Source organism: Trachypithecus francoisi, unplaced genomic scaffold (genome assembly GCF_009764315.1).
Source record: "Trachypithecus francoisi isolate TF-2019V2 unplaced genomic scaffold, Tfra_2.0 Lachesis_group11, whole genome shotgun sequence".
Lineage (NCBI taxonomy): Eukaryota > Metazoa > Chordata > Mammalia > Primates > Cercopithecidae > Trachypithecus > Trachypithecus francoisi.
The window spans coordinates 120,691,879-120,709,472 of record NW_022681456.1 but is presented as its reverse complement, the minus strand read 5'-3'; the positions used below and the strand labels follow the sequence as shown (position 1 = coordinate 120,709,472).

General features: G+C 35.8%; 2 protein-coding genes and 1 pseudogene across 2 annotated transcripts; all 3 read left to right on the top strand.

Annotated features, from left to right (window-relative positions):
* On the top strand, positions 1–2,496 carry LOC117090522 (annotated as a pseudogene).
* Positions 2,497–13,702: 11,206 nt separating this feature from the next.
* LOC117090516 (taste receptor type 2 member 31-like) lies at positions 13,703–16,065 on the top strand. Its single transcript, XM_033222855.1, has one exon. The coding sequence runs from the start codon at positions 14,333–14,335 to the stop codon at positions 15,323–15,325; it is 993 nt and encodes a 330-aa protein (XP_033078746.1). The 5' UTR covers positions 13,703–14,332; the 3' UTR covers positions 15,326–16,065.
* LOC117090904 (taste receptor type 2 member 19-like) lies at positions 15,855–17,035 on the top strand. The gene is made up of 2 exons (XM_033223497.1): positions 15,855–15,862; positions 16,046–17,035. Exons 1-2 carry the CDS (start codon positions 15,855–15,857, stop codon positions 16,779–16,781), a joined length of 744 nt encoding a protein of 247 aa, XP_033079388.1. The 3' UTR covers positions 16,782–17,035.
* Positions 17,036–17,594: the final 559 nt, after the last annotated feature.

The window sequence follows — 17,594 nt, the reverse complement described above, 5'->3', positions numbered from 1 at the left end:
TGTCCCTGCTGAAGGTTGCGGATATACTGGAATGAGGGCAAGAAACACCTGATCCACACAGGGCAGAAAACTGCTTAAAGGCATTCCTGAACCATAAACAATAGCATGAGTGATCTGCACCTAAAGGACATGCTGCAGATAACTAGCCAAACCCATTCCTTTGTTTCAGCCCATCCCTTTGTTTCCCCTAAGGAATGCTTTCAGTTAATCTATAATATATAGAAACAATGCTTATCACTGGCTTGCTGTGAATAAATATGCGGGCAAATCTGTTCAGGGCTCTCAGCTCTGGAGGCTGTGGGACCCCTGATTTCCAACTCCGCATGCTATATTTCTATGTGTCTGTCTTTAATTCCTCTAGGCCCACTGGATTCGGGTCTCCACGACTGAGGTGTTCTCGGCAGGCTGAAGCATGAGAAACATGTTTGATAAATATTATTCATTGTCCTACAACCCTGAGTGGAATACGACTAATTCCACCTGGATGACCTCCTGGAAACTCATTTTCCAATTCAGGAATTACAAGAAAATAATTTCTTGCATCCCCTAAGGGTGTCAGTGCATGTGTGTCTATATTTAGGAGCTTATTAACAATGATGTCATATGAATTTATTGGTTATCAGAAACCAGATTTTAAGGTGTATTTGTCTCCCAGAACTTTCCAAGATAATCTTGGATGATTTTGATATAAGGTTTAGATTCTGGTATTTACATTTGCTATTAAAAAAAACCATACTGGTATTATCCTAGTTATGACCAAGCTCCTTAAACAATGTAGACATTTCCTGCATGATACATTGACTGGGTTTTAAAATTTCCCTATGTAAAAACTGAAGATTCTGGACCCAAATTATGGAGAGGTTAAACAAGGAAAATAATTGCAAAGCAGAGAAAAAGAATATGTCTTTATTTGCATACTAACACATGGGAATTCACTTTCACTTCAGCCTCAGTATAAATGTAAAATATTTCAGCATATAGCAAGACAGGCAGTGTATGAGGAGGAGTGAATTTGAGCTGTTTTGAGAATAACAATATTTATATTTCTATAAAGACAGCTTTGGCCTCATCCATTAGCATATGCTGGTGCTTTCCTGTTGATGTTAGTCACAGAATTTAAAGGCAGAAAATGTTATTGCACATTTAGAAATCAAGTGTTTATTGAAGTTAAGGTCTGGATATTAAGGGAATCACAACTAGTGTTACTAAGCCTGCATTTTTCCTTTCTTTTTGTTTGTTCAAACATGATATGTTTTCTGCTTATTATTTTATTAATTCTGGTAGTATTTGCATGTGTTCTTGGAAATGTTGCCAATAGCATCATAACTCTAGTAAATGTCAATGAATGAGTTAAGACAGGAAAGATCTCCTCAGCTGACCAAATTCTCACTGCTATAGTGGTCTCCAGAATTGGTTTACTCTGAGGCATATCATTATGTCAGTATGCAATTGTGTTTAATTTGGCTTTATATAGTTCAGAAGTAAGAATTGTTGCTTCTAATGTCTCAGCAATAATCAACCATTTCAGCATCTGGTTGCTACTAGCCTCAGCATATTTTATTGGCTCAAGATTGCCAATTTCTCCAACCTTCTTTTTCTCCACCTAAAAAGAGGATTAAGAATGTTGGTTTGGGCCGGGCGCGGTGGCTCAAGCCTGTAATCCCAGTACTTTGGGAGGCCGAGACGGGCGGATCACGAGGTCAGGAGATCGAGACCATCCTGGCTAACACGGTGAAACCCTGTCTCTACTTAAAAATACAAAAAACTAGCCAAGTGAGGAGGCGGGCGTCTGTAGTTCCAGCTACTCAGGAGGCTGAGGCAGGAGAATGGCATAAACCCGGGAGGCAGAGCTTGCAGTGAGCTGAGATCCGGCCACTGCACTCCAGCCTGGGTGGCAGAGCAAGACTCCGTCTCAAAAAAAAAAAAAACAAAAAAACAAAAAAAGAATGTTGGTTTGATGATACTGTTGGGGCCCTTGGTATTTTTGATTGTAATCTTGCTCTGGTAACCACGGATAAGGGTGTGTGAACAAAAGAATATAAAGGAAATTTGTCTTGGAAGATCAAATTGAGGAATGCAATACACCTTTCAAACACGACTGTAACCACACTAGCAAACTTCACACCCTTTACTCTAACACTAATATCTTTTCTGCTGTTAATCTGTTTTCCATGTAAACATCTCAAGAAGATGCAGGTCCATGGCAAAGGATCTCAAGATCTCAGCACCAAGGTCCACATAAAAGCTTTGCAAACTGTGATCTCCTTCCTCATGTTATTTGCCATTTACTTTCTGTGTCTAATCACATCAACTTGGAATCCAAGGATACAGCAGAACAAACTTGTATTCCTGCTTTGCCAAACTCTTGCAATCATGTATCATTCCTTCCACTCATTCTTCCTGATTATGGGAAGTAAGAAGCTAAAACAGACCTTTCTTTCAGTTTTATGGCAGGTGACATACTGAGTGAAATAACAGAAACCCTGAACTCCATAGATTCACAAGGGGAGCATTGTGTGTCTTCTAGAAGAAAAGAAACTGACGGGTGTCTCGAACATTTTATATTTCCATTCATTTTTCCTTAGTGTATATATTTACATAACCTCAAAACAGATACTCAGAAAAGTTACATATATATGTACATATGTGTGTGTGTGTGTTTTCATATGTATGAATAACAACATTGACCATAAATTATGAAGCCTAATGTATTTCACATATATAGTAGGTATATTTTATGATAGTTCATTGTATGGTATTTCATGTGAAAAATTCATTATCTCTATTTATAATTAAGAACTCACAGCTTTTAACAGGAAATCATTGTTGTTTTCCATTGTAATTTGTACCACATATATGTACTTAAATATCACTGCGTAAGCCTCTAATTTTTTGGATGGTAAAAACATTGAATTCTAAATCAATGATGAGTATGAATCTTTGGGGTAGGATTTATTTCATTATGAATTTGTATTTTATGTTTAGTATAAAGCAAATAAAATTATTGATAACTAATGATACACACCACTAAAATATGCGTGACAAACATGTGTAGAGTAAATTTTGTATATGTATACAAAAAACAGTAGTAAAGAATACTGGATTTTATACCAGTATGTGAATAGCTTAGAAAAAAGTCATTTCTGTAATAGGAATGAAGACACATGATCATGATCATTTCAATGCTGTTACAATTTCTTTATGTGTAGTTAGAAAAGTCATTTCTTACACTTTTTGAATTAAAGAAAACCTTTTTTTTGAAATTGACATCTGATGTCAATTATTTCCTTTTATTTTGCTTAGCCAACTCTGAGCCCCTGAATTTCCAATATTCTGCTTTGTCTCCCATTCCTAATATTTTTTTTAAAAATTCAAATATTCCTTCTCTATAAAGAAGCTCAATGTAAAGAGGGTATAGAACTATGGATCATAATTGAATGAAAAGTTCTGCAAATATTAAAAATTATCTGTCTAGTCTATATATTGATGACAGGAAAGGTATTAATGATATGTTATATTGTGGGGGTGGCAGTGAGCTGAGGATCCTCAGGCATCTCTTTCTATTTTTATTTTGTTTCTCTACATAGTTTCTCCAGCATTTGGCTCAAGGCCCCAAGGGCACATGTGACAAGAAGGCACCAGCTTTTTAAACCTTGGAAGTTCTTCTGTGTCAGTTCTGTTACATAAAATTTACTTAAACACATCATAAAGCCCCGGTTTGAAGGATAGGAGAATAGACTATGTCTATTCATATGAGGTGTGTTGAAGCACTTGGACATGTTTTCAAGCCACCAATCTTGATGATTCAGAAATGTGCTCCCTTTTTCAGTTTCATCCTGATAAAAATGTATAATGTCTGGACGATGCCAATATTTGCCCCAATTCCATCCTGAGATTTTCTCCATAAGTCAGAATCTGTAGACTAACCTGTAAAACTAATGACTGTCAACCTATTCTAAATGAAATAGTTGGCCAAAGAAAGAGGAAAACATGATAAGCATTAAAAATATATACACAACATTTTTTGCTTACACTAATGATCAAATAACACACATGGAACTGAGCCTCCCACAGATGCTTTCTATGAATTCTGGATGAAAATATTAAGAAAAAATAAACAGTCATCTGAAGGCAACGGAGTATGAACAAAATAGGCAGATACTGGAGAACGGTCAGCACTTGAAAGAAGGGAATATCAAGGAGCGAGTTTCCTGATTTTATAGCTGGCCCTAGTGTGCACCATGCAGGGGACTAAAATGTCAATAGAAAAACTGTAGACTTACTGGGTTGAAGAAACAGAGGACTGAGTTTGGGATAACATGAGCAGCAAGAGGACAGGAGAGAATCTGGGAAAGGAGAAGGCCAGAAAAGGGGAGACCCAACTTCTGAATATAAACTATTCAAACTTTGAATGGTCCTATACCATGCATATATAGGGCAGACTTCATGTAGCCCAGTTAAAATAATTAAATTGAGATTTCAGTTATCATGAAGCACAGTGAAGACAGAGATAACAACAAAAAACATTTAGGCGAAGATACTCTTTTCTTGAAAACCCAAACCACACTCTATCGCCTTACATAACAGTCATATTTCTTGTCCATTCGTGTTTCTAGCATGGTTCTAACTCCTACTTTTATTCATTACATTAATCAAAGTAATTCTCTTTCATAGAGAAAACAGGAAGTTACGTAATTGAGGACTCTTAAAAATAACTATTTTGGCAGATGTGCAAAATTCTCAAGCACATATATTACAAATTTCTAAGGTCATATACATCCCTTTTACACTTGCTCGAATTAGCCTACAAAACTGCCATGTTTGTTAATGTAATCCAAACAAATAGCCACTCCATAAATGTAAAATAAGAATAAAAGTTACATATATTTACTTATTTATTTATATAACCTGTGATTGGTGACCACATTTCAGTATTCCATCTTACCTAGAAATTATCCAGAGATTTTCACGAAGTCACTGAATTTAATATTAGTCTAAGGTCTTAAATTGAACTAGGAATCTTGAAAGTTGAATTTAAGCTGATAGGCTACAGAAAATAATTGCTGTCAATATGTGGAATTTTTCATAATTTGTATTCAGTTTATTTGAAAACATTATTTTATATTTTTTGGTATTTTAACATTATGTGGGCATATTAGTTTACCTTATCAGTAAACAGATACAGGAAGTTTAGGTGTTTCTTTTATTAAAATGTATTTTTAAGTTTTGTGGATACATAGTAGGTGTGCATATTTATTGGATACATGGTATGTGTTGATACAGGCACATAAAGTGTAATAATCACATAATGAAGAATAGGGTAGCCATCCTCTCAAACATTTACCCTCTTTTGTTACAATCCAGTTATACTCTTTTACTTATTTTAAAATGTACAAGTAAGTTATCATTGACTATAGTCACCCTGCTATGCTATCAAATAGTAGGTCTTATTCATTCTTTCTATTTTTTTTCTGGTAACCATTAACCAGCCACACCTTCCCTTTAGCCCCCACTACCTTTGCCTTTCTGTGCAAACCTTGCAGTTATTTCTGACTTATTCAATTTAACATAATACTCTCCAATTGTCTGTCAAAGCTTGCTGGGAGGTGTCTTCCAATCAGGAGGAACAGAGGTCAACGACCCACTTGAGGAGTCAGTCTGTCCCTTGGCAGAGGTCAAGCGCTGTGCTGGGAGATCTGCAGTTCTTTTCAGAGCTGGCAGGCAGGAATGTTTATGTCTGCTGATACTGTGCCCACAGCTGCCCTGTCCCCCAGGTGCTCTCTCCCAAGGAGATGGGAGTTCTATCTATAAGCCCCTGATGGCAGCTGCTGCCCTTCTTTAAGAGATGCCCTGACCAGAGAGGAGGAGTCTAGAGAGGCAGTCTGACTACAGTGGCTGTGCAGAGCTGTGGTGGGCTCCGCACAGTACAAACTTCCTGGTGGCTTTGTTTACACTGTAAGGGGAAAATTACCTACTGAAGCCTCAGTGATGGCGGACGTCCCTCCCTTGACCAAGCTTAAGTGTCCCAGGTTGACTTTGGACTGCTGCACTGGCAGTTAGAATTTCAAGTCAGTGGATCTTAGCTTGCTGGGCTCCAAGGGGATGGAATCTACTGAGCTAGATCACTTGGCTTCCTGCCTTCAGTCCCCTTTCCAGGGGAGTGAATGGTTCTGTCTCGCTGGCATTCCAGGCACCACTGAAGTATGAAAAAAACTTGTGCAGTTAAGTTGGTGTCTGCCCAAATGATCACCCACTTTTGTGCTTGAAACCCAGGGCCCTGGTGGCATAAGTACTGGAGCAAATCTGATTTGTGAGTTACGAAGACCATGGGAAAAGCGTAGTATCTGGGCTGGAATGCACTGTCCCTCTTTGCATTGTCCCTCACTGCTTCCCTTGAGCCCACTGTCTAACCAGTCGCAACGAGATGAGCCATATAAGTCAGTTGGAAATGCAGAAATCACCCAACTTCTGCATATATCTCATTGGGAGTTGCAGACCGCAACTCCTCCTATTCAGCCATCTGGCCAGCCACTCTGCTATTTTTTTTTTATTGGTTCATAATTTAGTTTTTCTACTTAAGCAAGTTTTATGCACCACATTTACAGTGTTATACTAGTCTGTGTTTGTCTCCTTACTATTACCAGTGAGTTTTGTAGCTTCAAGTGATTATTTATTGCTCATTAATGTCCTTTTCTTTCTGACTGAAGTAATCCTTCAACATTTCTTATAGGACAGATCTGATGCTGATGAAATCCCTCAGCTTTTGTTGGTCTGGAAAACTCTTTATTTTTGTTTCATGTTTGAAGGATATTTTCTCCAGTTACACTATTCTAGGCTAAAACATTTTTTCCTTCAGCACTTTTAATATGTATGCCACTCTCTCCTGGCCTTTTTCGACTGAAAAGGCTGCTGCCAAATGTAGTGGAGCTCCATTGTACATTCTTTGTTTCTTTTCTTTTCCTGCTTTCAGAATCCTTTCTTTATCCTTGACCTTAGGGAAATTGTTTATTAAATTCTTTGAGGTAGTCTTCTTTAATTTTTTTCCCAGCAATGTTTGTGAGGATAAAGGAATAATTCCTATTGAATTGCAATAGTCCCTTTTTTGAAATCAATTGACCATGAATGTTGGTGTTAATTTCTGAACTCTCAGTTGTGTTTCATTGTTCTTTGTGTCTACCGTAATGTGAGTACCATAGAATCCTGATTAGTGCAGCTTTGAAGTCAGCTTTGAAATCAGAAAGTGTAATCCACCAAATTTGTTATTTTTTAATAATTTCCTTTGGTATTCTGGCCATTTGACGTTTCCAGATATATTTTAGGAGTGGTTTTCTACTTTCCACAGAAAGTAGAAACCCCCTATCTGCTGGGTTTTGATAGGGATTGCACTGAATATATAACTGCAATCTATACAGACTCTCCCTGTGCTGGATTTCAGTTCAGCTGGTCATCCTTGCTTGTACAACTCTGTGATGAATTGGAAATATAATTTTGGCCTTTTATTTCTCTTATCTTAGTTGTAGCAGAGGGATATCATGCTTTTCTGAGCCATGTGTGTTCTGCTCAAAAATAGAAGTTCTCAACCAGGTGCGGTTGTTCATGCCTGTATCCAAGCGCTTTGGGAGACCAAGATGATGGGACCACTCAAGAACAGGAGTTGAAGTCTAGACTGGGCAACATAGGGAGACTCTGTCTCTACAAAATATAAAAATAAAAAAAATTAGCTGGGTGTTGTGGTGCATGCCTGTAGACACAGCTACTCCAGAAGCTGAAGTGCAAGGACCACTTGCATCCAAAAGTTTGAGGCTGCAGTGAGCTGTGATCAAGCCACTGCATTCCAGCCTGGGTGACACAGCAGGGCCCTGTCTCCCTTGCTCCCCCACCAAAAAAAAAAAAAAAAGGAAGTTCTCACTGGTATCTTTTATGTATCAAGTAACATAAGATCATATGAAAAATTAATAATTGTTTCTTCCTGCCTGTACTATAGAGCTAAAATTGAAAGCAGTTATACATAGTATACTAACTCCTCATAAAGGCTACCCAAAGAGAATATTATTATCCTCTAAATTTTACAGATGATTATACTGAGGGAGAGAGTAGTTGTGAAATGAAGTCTCAGACCACAGTTATATGAAACAGAAAATCTGGTTTCCTATCTTGGCAGTCTGACTCCTAAATCCTCTCTTAGAAACAGTTATACTAAAAAATGGAAAAGAAATAAAATCCAAGATTGGAGACTGATTTTAATATCTATTCCTCTTAAACCATTAATTAATCAATAAATTAAATAAGGAAATATAAAACCAAGTATTTACATACAAAGAAATCTAGACCTTTCAATGGAAAATGTTTTTCAAGTAGCCCACAATAGTGACACAATTGCTGAGAATTTTAATTAAAAACTTAATATTTAAGAATTAGACTCAAGAGAAAAACTTATTCAAAGGCCTCAGCATGAGAGATAAGTTTGATAAATATTGAAAATGGGTTGAAGAGCCCAAATGGGAAAATAGGGCTATGTCTACCTGGATGATCTCCCCAAAATTAATTTTCCATTTTAGAAATTATAGGACAACAATTCCTTCTGTCCATGAGGGGATGAGTATGTGTGTATGTGTGTGGCTGTGTTTGTATTAATGAGCATGTTAACAGTAAGTTATACAAAAGTATTACCAGCCGCCAGGTTTTAAGAATTATTGGCCTTTCTGAGGTTCCCAAGAAAACCTTGAATGCTTTTGGTAGGAAAAGTTGGGATTCACTCTACATATTACTGGCATTGAAAAATTAAACCTACTTTGTTGGTGATCCTAGTTATGTCCAAGCTCCCTTTACTGGGTAATACAACCAATTTGTCATCTATGTATTGGGCTGTAAAATTTCTCTAACAACTGAAATTGCTGAACACAAATTATGGAGAGGTTAAACAAGGAAAAAATTGCAGATCAATTTAAGAACTCTTCTTTGGGAGTCTAGTAGATGAGAATTCACCTTTCACTTCAACACCTATATGGAAAATTTTATCTTACAGCAAGGACATTGTGTTTGAATAGGAGTTAATTTGAGCTGTCATGGAAATTCTCATGTTTTCCATAAAGGCAGCATTGATTTCACCCATTAGCATATTGAGATGCTTTCCTGTTTGACATTGGTCACAAAATTTAAAAGGAATGAGAACATTACTGCACATTCAGAATCAGGTACACATAGAAGTTAAGGTCAGGACCTTATAGGGAATCTTGACCAGTGATATCAGGCCTGCCTTTAAAACATTCAGATATGATAAATTTACTACCAATCATTTTTTCACTAACAACAATAATACATTTATATTTTCCCATGGATGCCTACATTAAACTTGTAGACTATTTTTATATTTCAACATTTTTTCTTTGAGTCCTTTTAAGAGTTGTTAAACAATTCTGAAATTTCCCTTACAGTATGCTGTTAACTAATAATATTTTTTCAAAGTCATTTGACCTAATGATCAATTAACAGAAGTATCTCCATTATAATTACATTTGCTTATAACAAAAGAGTATTTGAAACTTGAAGAAAAAGGGTTAGACAAATTTATAATAAAACATAAATAAATATGCATAATATATAAGGCATTCTTAATGTGTATATGAAATAACAAAGAATGAAAAAAGATTAATGTAATTTTTTGAAGTAAAAATACATTCTGAATAAAAATAGAAAAGGGCTTGGAAAATGTTGTTCAATAATATTTTATATAAATACAAAAGTGTAAATGTTAGCCTGACATTACTTATTTTGGAAAGGATTTGACACAATGGGAATTTTCATACACTACTCCTAGAATTATAAATCTGTGCCATCATTTCAGCTGAGTATGGCGTTATCTCATTAAAATACACATTTGAAAGTGTTGGAAATTCATGAATTTCCAATAAATTATAATATGATGGATGTTAAATATATTAAGTATATTAAAAATGTTTCTCTCAATGAAATATTTATATTCATATTTAGCATTCTAACTTCACAATACTATTCCTGTGTACACTGGTGTGTTGGGTAAAGTATTTTGTTACTATAATTTTTTTGGCTCTGCGTTAGAGAAAAATATCATAAACAGGCAAATTTTTTAAGGTATGAAACTTATTTAGCATGATCTTTGAGTATGTTCGTGCATATTTAATGCTACTTTGACTGCTAGAGTAAAATAATCCAGATTTAGTCACCATGGTTAAGAATAGGAAAAAGCATTTGCAAGAATTTGGCTTACTAATGATGCTCTTAAAAGATGAAATAAAGTTGATATAATGTATTATTGCACAGAGTATGTATCCATGTTCATATTGAAAAATGCCCCAAATCTTCAAAATAGAATCCTAATTGTTGCAGGTCATTTTTGTTATCAATTTTTAAAATGTAGTGAAAGGAAAAAAGCAAATAAATCATGAAAATATGTTCATTTTACATTATTCTTGATGAAATACCATATGAGGGTATTTGTCTAGGCCTGATGCTGAGAATCATAGAAGAATTATGAGGCAATGAGTAAGAATAACAGTGTTCTCTCATTACCCTGAATTCCAGTACATAGAAACAAGGCTGAAATCATGTTTATCAAAATAGCATTATCCCTTTCACCTGCCATCATCATTATCATCATCATCTGTATCTTCATCTAGCTCATGAAATGATTCATTTTTGAAATATTTAAATACATAAATTAGAAAATAAGTAATTTAAAAATGATCACTATTGTGGGAGAGGTACAGTAGTAAACAGCCAAATTTAAGTCAAGCTCAACACTTTAGATTTAGAAATTAAGTGTATTTTATTTTAGAATATATTACTTAAGCAAATAATTATTTATGGATGATGACCTTCAACGAATCGTCCTTTCACTATGATCACTATAGAAACAATTTAGATTTTAGTGTAAATAAAATTCCCTAACATGAAAGATAAAGCAAATAACACATTTTAAGAACACATTTTTATTTCTTTTTTTTTTTTTTTTTTGAGACGGAGTCTCGCTCTGTCGCCCAGGCTGGAGTGCAGTGGCCGGATCTCAGCTCACTGCAAGCTCCGCCTCCCGGGTTTACGCCATTCTCCTGCCTCAGCCTCCCAAGTAGCTGGGACTACAGGTGCCCGCCAACTACAAAAAACACTTTTTTATTTCTAAAGAGCGGATTTTAGGACCAAATGGTCTAACAGAGGTAAGACCTCAGATCTTCTGTTACACTTGAGTGAGTGATGATGGAGTTTGAAGATTATAGTTCTGTAACCAGAACTATATTCAAGGATAGGGAATGAAAGGTGGAATTTCACAGAAGCACCAGATTCAGTTTTGTTTTCATGGAAATTCAAGCCTACTTATGTCAGATGTCCTTCATTTTTTGATAAACTTGTAAGTACTGTTTTACTATTTGATCACTTAAAGTTTGTTATAAACTAAGAAGTCTTGATTTCTTCTAATAAAAACAGTAAAATTTAAATCATGGAATAGAATGGTGTAGCTGTGGTTGAGATACTGTATTTTAATAATTGTATGAAATTTTGAGATCCAGTACTGCTAAATGAATTTCCCTGTGAGGAAAGTTTGTGATGATGACCCAGAAATAGACATGCTACTATCCAAAAAAAAAACTATTCACATCAAATCAATTTCTAGTTTCTTCCAAGTTGCAGGGGGATGCCTAGACCTTTCTTTTATTCTCTTCTTTGACAAAAGTATTACAAAAAGAAGAAAATCATTACCATTTCATGTCAGGAAAGTGGCATGGAGATGGAACTAGACTGTTTTCCATATTCCTTCTCTTGCCCTGCATCATGGTTACTTGAGTGTTTATGATATATTGTTGAATTTCCCATTTTTGAATTGGTTTATTTCTAAGTGTGACTTATAACTTTAATATACAAATTTATAATTAGGAGAAATGTCTCATAGAAATTACTATTACTTGTCTCATTCTATACTAAGGGTAAATATCAACTATTTGTATACATTCTTATACAACTCTTAGTTGAAATGGGAACTTTCTTATTTAGTTGCAACATGAGGAAATTTGAGATGATGTTATTCCAAGACCAGATCTTTCCAAAGGATTTCTTCCAGACTTAATTATCCACCTCACAGGAAAAACCTTTGCCATTCCCCATCCATTTTTTCTTTTGGCTCCTGAATTCCTGACACAACAAGGTTGTACATATTTCCCACACTCTTGGTTTAGCAGAGTTCTTTTATCGGTTATGTTTTTCTGCAGGAGAAACCCTCCAAAACTACATTAGACATATATGTCTCGCATGTCTTTGGATTTCATTTGTTTGTTTGTTTGTTTTTTGAGATGGCGTCTCATTCTGTTATCCAGGCTGGAGTGCAGTGGGGTGATCTTGGCTCACTGCAACCTCTGCCTCCCGAGTTCAAGTGATTCTCCTGCCTCGGCCTCCCTAGTAGCTGGAACTACAGGTGCACAGCACCCCACACTCAGTTAATTTTTGTATTTTTAGTAGAGACAGGGCTTCACCATGTTGGCCAGGTTGGTCTTGATTTCTTGACTTAGTGATGTATCCTCCTTGGCCTTCCCTGCTGTCAGCACTGATTTCATTTTTCTAAGCTGGGTATGGTGGATGGCTCTGGAGATTTGAGATGGGCCAAATTCTGCATCTTGGAGATAGAGTTTTGCCAAATTAGTCTGAATCAGGTGATGGCAATCTGACTTCATTAGTTTCTCATTCTGTGTCTGGGAACAGTGTACTAACCAGGCGATATTCTCATGGTAACGGAAAGAGGAAGAATCCCCAGCATGGAAGCCATCTCAAAGCTCGATGCAAAGTGTAGTAATTTTCTGCTTATCAAAGCAAGTTAAATGATCGATTTGAAGTTCAGGAGCAAGGTAGTCAGTCTTCCTGTGATAGGAGGATACTGCAAGATTATATATCAAAGCGTCTGGTACTCAGGAATTCTTAGAAAATTGATAAATATTTTATCTAATAATAAATGTTTAAACATTTGACTTGAGAGAAACTTTACCAAAGTCCTAAGAATCGGAAATATGTTTGATAAATAAATATCATTCATGGGCTGAAAACCCTGAGTGGGAAAATAGGACTAATTTCATCTGGACAATCTCTTGGAAACTCATTTTTTATTTTGAAAATAATTAGAAAATAATTTGTTCCATTCATAAGTGGTGTGCACGTGTGTGTATTTGTGTGCATATTTATGAGCTTGTGAATAATGAAATTATACAAAAGTATTAGCAGGAGGCAGATCTTATGGAGTATTGGCCTGACGGTGGTTCTCAAGAAAACCTTAGATGCTTTTGATAAAAGCAGTTTGGATTCTGTGTATTTAAATCTGGCATTTTAAAAAGTCCATATTGGTGATGGTCTTAGTTATGACCAAGCTTCCTTTAAGGATTTAAACATTTACTATATGATCTCTGTACTGGGTTATAAAACTTCTCTAACAACTGAAGTCTCTAAAAACAAATGATGGAGAGGTTACACGAAGAAAAATTGTAAACACTGAAAGTGAATTTGTTCTTATTCGTGTACTAGCAAATGAGGATTCAGGTTTCCCATCAATTTCAGTATGAATAATTCCAGTCTATAACAAGAACAGACCATGAATGAAATAGTTAATTTGAGTTGTTTGAAAATAAGAATGTTTTCCATAAAGAGATGATTGAACTCATCAATTAACATACCATAGTGATTTCTGGCTTGACACTGGTCACAGCATTTAAAAGTAAAAAGAACGACCCAGCACATTCACAAATTAGGTTTGCATAGAATTTAAGGTCAGGACATTCAAGCAATCACAACCAGTGATATTACATTGAGAGGTGAAGCCAGCTGGATTTCTTGGGTTGAGTGGGGAATTGGACAACTTTTCTCTAGCTTGCAAGAGGATTGTGAAATGCACCAATCAGCACTATTTAAAAACCCACCAATCAGCACTCTGTAGCTAGCCAGAGGCTTGTAATGCAACAATCAGTGCTCTGTAAAAAGCACCAAACATTGCTCTGTAAAATGCACCAATCAGCACTCTGTAAAACACACCAATCAGCAGGATCCTAAAAGTAGCCAATCGCAGGAAGGATTGTAAAAAGGACACTCTGATAGGACAACAATGGAACCTGGGAGGGGACAAATAAGGGAATAAACCTGGTCACCCCAGCCCACAGCAACAACCTGCTCAGGTCCCCTCCCATGTTGTGGAAGCTTTGTCCTTTGGCTCCTCAAGATAAACCTTCCTACTGCTCACTCTTTGGGTCCATGCCATCTTGAAGGGCTGTAACACTCACTGTGAAGCTCCGAGGCTCCATTCTTGAAGTCAGCCAGACCATGAACCGACATGCAGGAACCAACTCCAGACACAACACCAGGATTTAAAAAATTTCTTTTTGTCTGTTCAGACATGATAACTTTTCTACCCATCATTTTTTCCATTCTAGTAGTGGTTATATTTGTTATTGGAAATTTTGCTAATGGCTTCATAGCGTTGGTAAATTGCATTGAGTGGGTCAAGAGACAAAAGATCTCCTTTGCTGACCAAATTCTCACTACTCTGGCAGTCTCCAGAGTTGGTTTGCTCTGGGCATTTTTATTAAATTGGATTTCAAATGTGTTGAATCTACCTTTTTATAGTATAGACGTAAGAACTACTGGTTATAACCTCTGGATAGTAACCAGCCATTTCAGCAACTGGCTTGCTACTAGCCTCAGCATATTTTATTTGCTCAAGATTGCCAATTTCTCCAACCTTATGTTTCTTCACTTAAAGAGGAGAGTTAAGAGTGTCATTCTGGTGATGCTGTTGGGGCCTTTGCTATTTTTGGCTTATCATCTTTTTGTGGTAAACATAAATCAGATTGTACGGACAAAAGAATATAAAGGAAACATGACTTGGAAGATCAAATTGAGGAGTGCAATGTACCTTTCAGATGCGACTGTAACCACGCTAGTAAACTTAGTACCCTTCACTCTGACCCTAATATCTTTTCTGCTGTTAGTCTCTTCTCTGTTTAAACATCTGAAGAAGATGCAGCTTCATGGCAAAGGATCTCAGGATCCCAGCACCAAGGTCCACATAAAAGCTTTGCAAACTGTGATCTCCTTCCTCTTGTTATGTGGCATTTACTTTGTGTTCCTAATCATATCAGCTTTTAGTTTTGAGAGTCTGGATAACAAACTTGTCTTCATGTTCTGTGAAGCTGTTACATTCAGCTATCCTTCAACCCACCCATTCATACTGATTTGGGGAAACAAGAAGCTAAAGCAGACTTTTCTTTCAGTTTTGCTGCAACTGAGGTACTGGGTGAAAGGACAGAAGCCTTCATCTCCGTAGATTCACGAGAGGGGCATTGTGTGTCTTCTAGCAGAAAACAAACTGGTGGTGTATGAAACATTTTCCATTTCTTACTGTGTTTTCTGTAATGTATGTGTATGAGTAATTTCCAAACATATACCTAGAAAAGTCTTTTACCTAAAGTTATTCTAAAAATGTGTGTGTGTGTGTGTGTGTATATGTGTGTGTGTATATGTGTGTGTGTGTGTGTGTGGATATGAAAAACTTAAGAACATTGACAATAACATACTCTTTTTTGTTTGTTCACACAAACTGCCAAATTATATAAAATATGACAAAAATTTCTCAGAATTAGGAAGAGATTTATTTCATACATGTATTTTATGTTTCACTTGTAGAATTTATGATGGCTGCTTATAATTATTAAGAACTAACAGCTTATCTCAGGAAAAATACTGCTGTTTTCTATTGTCATTTGAACCACACAAATATACCACAGAGCATTTAGAATTCATTGTTTGAACCTCTAACTTTTTGAATGGTAAAGTCATTCAGTTCTAAATCAATAATGAGGATGTATCATCGGGGTTTTATTCCATTATGAATTCCTATTTTATGTTTAGTAAAAAGCAAACAGAATTGTTAGAAAACATTGCACACAATAAAATTTAAGTTACAAGCATATGCAGAGTAAATTTTTTCTATATCTACCATAAACTGTACTGAGGAATATTTGATTTCATACAAGTATGTGAATAGCTTAGAAAAAAATATATTCTATAAGAGGGATGAAAACTCAACTGTGTTTACTTTCACTTTATTTAGTTTAGAAGTAGAAATTGTTGCTTCCAATGTCTCGACAACAACCAAACATTTCAGCATCTGGTTGCTACTAGCCTCAGCATATTTTGTTTGCCCAAGATTTGACAATTTCTGCAACCTTATTTTTCTCCACCTAAAGAAGAGGATTAAGAATGTTGCTCTGGTGATACTGTTGGGGCCCTTGGAATTTTTGATTCATAATCTTGCTCTGGTTACCACAGATGAGAGTGTGTGGACAAAAGAATATGAAGGGAATTTGTCTTGGAAGATCAAATTGAGGAATGCAATACACCTTTCAAACATGGCTGTACCCACACTAGCAAACTTCACACCCTTCACTCCGACACTAATAGCTTTTCTGCTGTTAATCTGTTCTCCGTGTAAACATCTCAAGAAGATGCAACTCCATGGCAAAGGATCTCAAGATCTCAGCACCAAGGTCCACATAAAAGCTTTCCAAACTATGATCTCCTTCCTCATGTTATTTGGCATTTACTTTCTGTGTCTAATCACATCAACTTGGAATAGTAGGACACAGCAGAGCAAACTTGTGTTCCTACTTTGCCAGACTCTTGCAGTCATGTATCCTTCCTTCCACTCATTAATCCTGATTCTGGGTAATAGGAAGCCAAAACAGACCTTTCTTTTCATTTTGGGGCCGGTGACATGCTGAGTGAAATAACAGAAACCCTCAACTCCGTAGATTCACAAGGGGAGCATCGTGTATCTTCTAGCAGAAAACAAACTGATAGTATCTGGAATATTTTATATTTCCATTGGTTTTTCCATAGTGTATGTATTTGAGTAATTTCAAAACAGATACCTAGAAAAGTCTTATATGTATATATATATGTGTGTGTGTGTGTGTGCGTGCGCACACGCATGTGTATGAATAACAACATTGACCATAAACTACGAAGCTGAGTATATTTCACACATATATGTATGTATACTTTATGATAGTTCATCATGTGATATTTCATGTGAAGAATTTATTATCTCTCCTTATAATTAAGAACTTACAGTTTTTATCAGGACGTCATTTCTCTTTTCCATTTTAATTTGTACCACATATATGTACTTAACTGTCATTGTTTGAACCTCTAATTTTTTGGATGGTAAAAACATTCAATTCTAAATCAATGATGAGAATGTATCTTTGGGGCAGGTTTTATTTTATTATGAATTCTTATTTTATGTTTTGTAGAAAGTGAATAGAATTTTTGTTAGATAATGATGCACACTATAAAATTTGAGTGACAAACATATGTAAATTTTGTATATGTATACCAAAAACAGTACTAAAGTATACTAGGTTTAATACCAGTATATGAATAGCTTAAAAAAAAAAACACCATTTCTATAATAGAAATGAAGAAACATGATCATGATAATTTCAGTGCTGTTGTAATTTTTTATGTGTAGTTAGAAAAGTCATTTCTTCTACTTTTTGAATTAAAGAAAACTTCTTTTGAAGTTGACACCT

Coding starts and splice junctions, on each gene's coding strand:
- LOC117090516 (XM_033222855.1), top strand. CDS start 14,333: ATGCAGGAACCAACTCCAGACACAACACCAGGATTTAAAAAATTTCTT.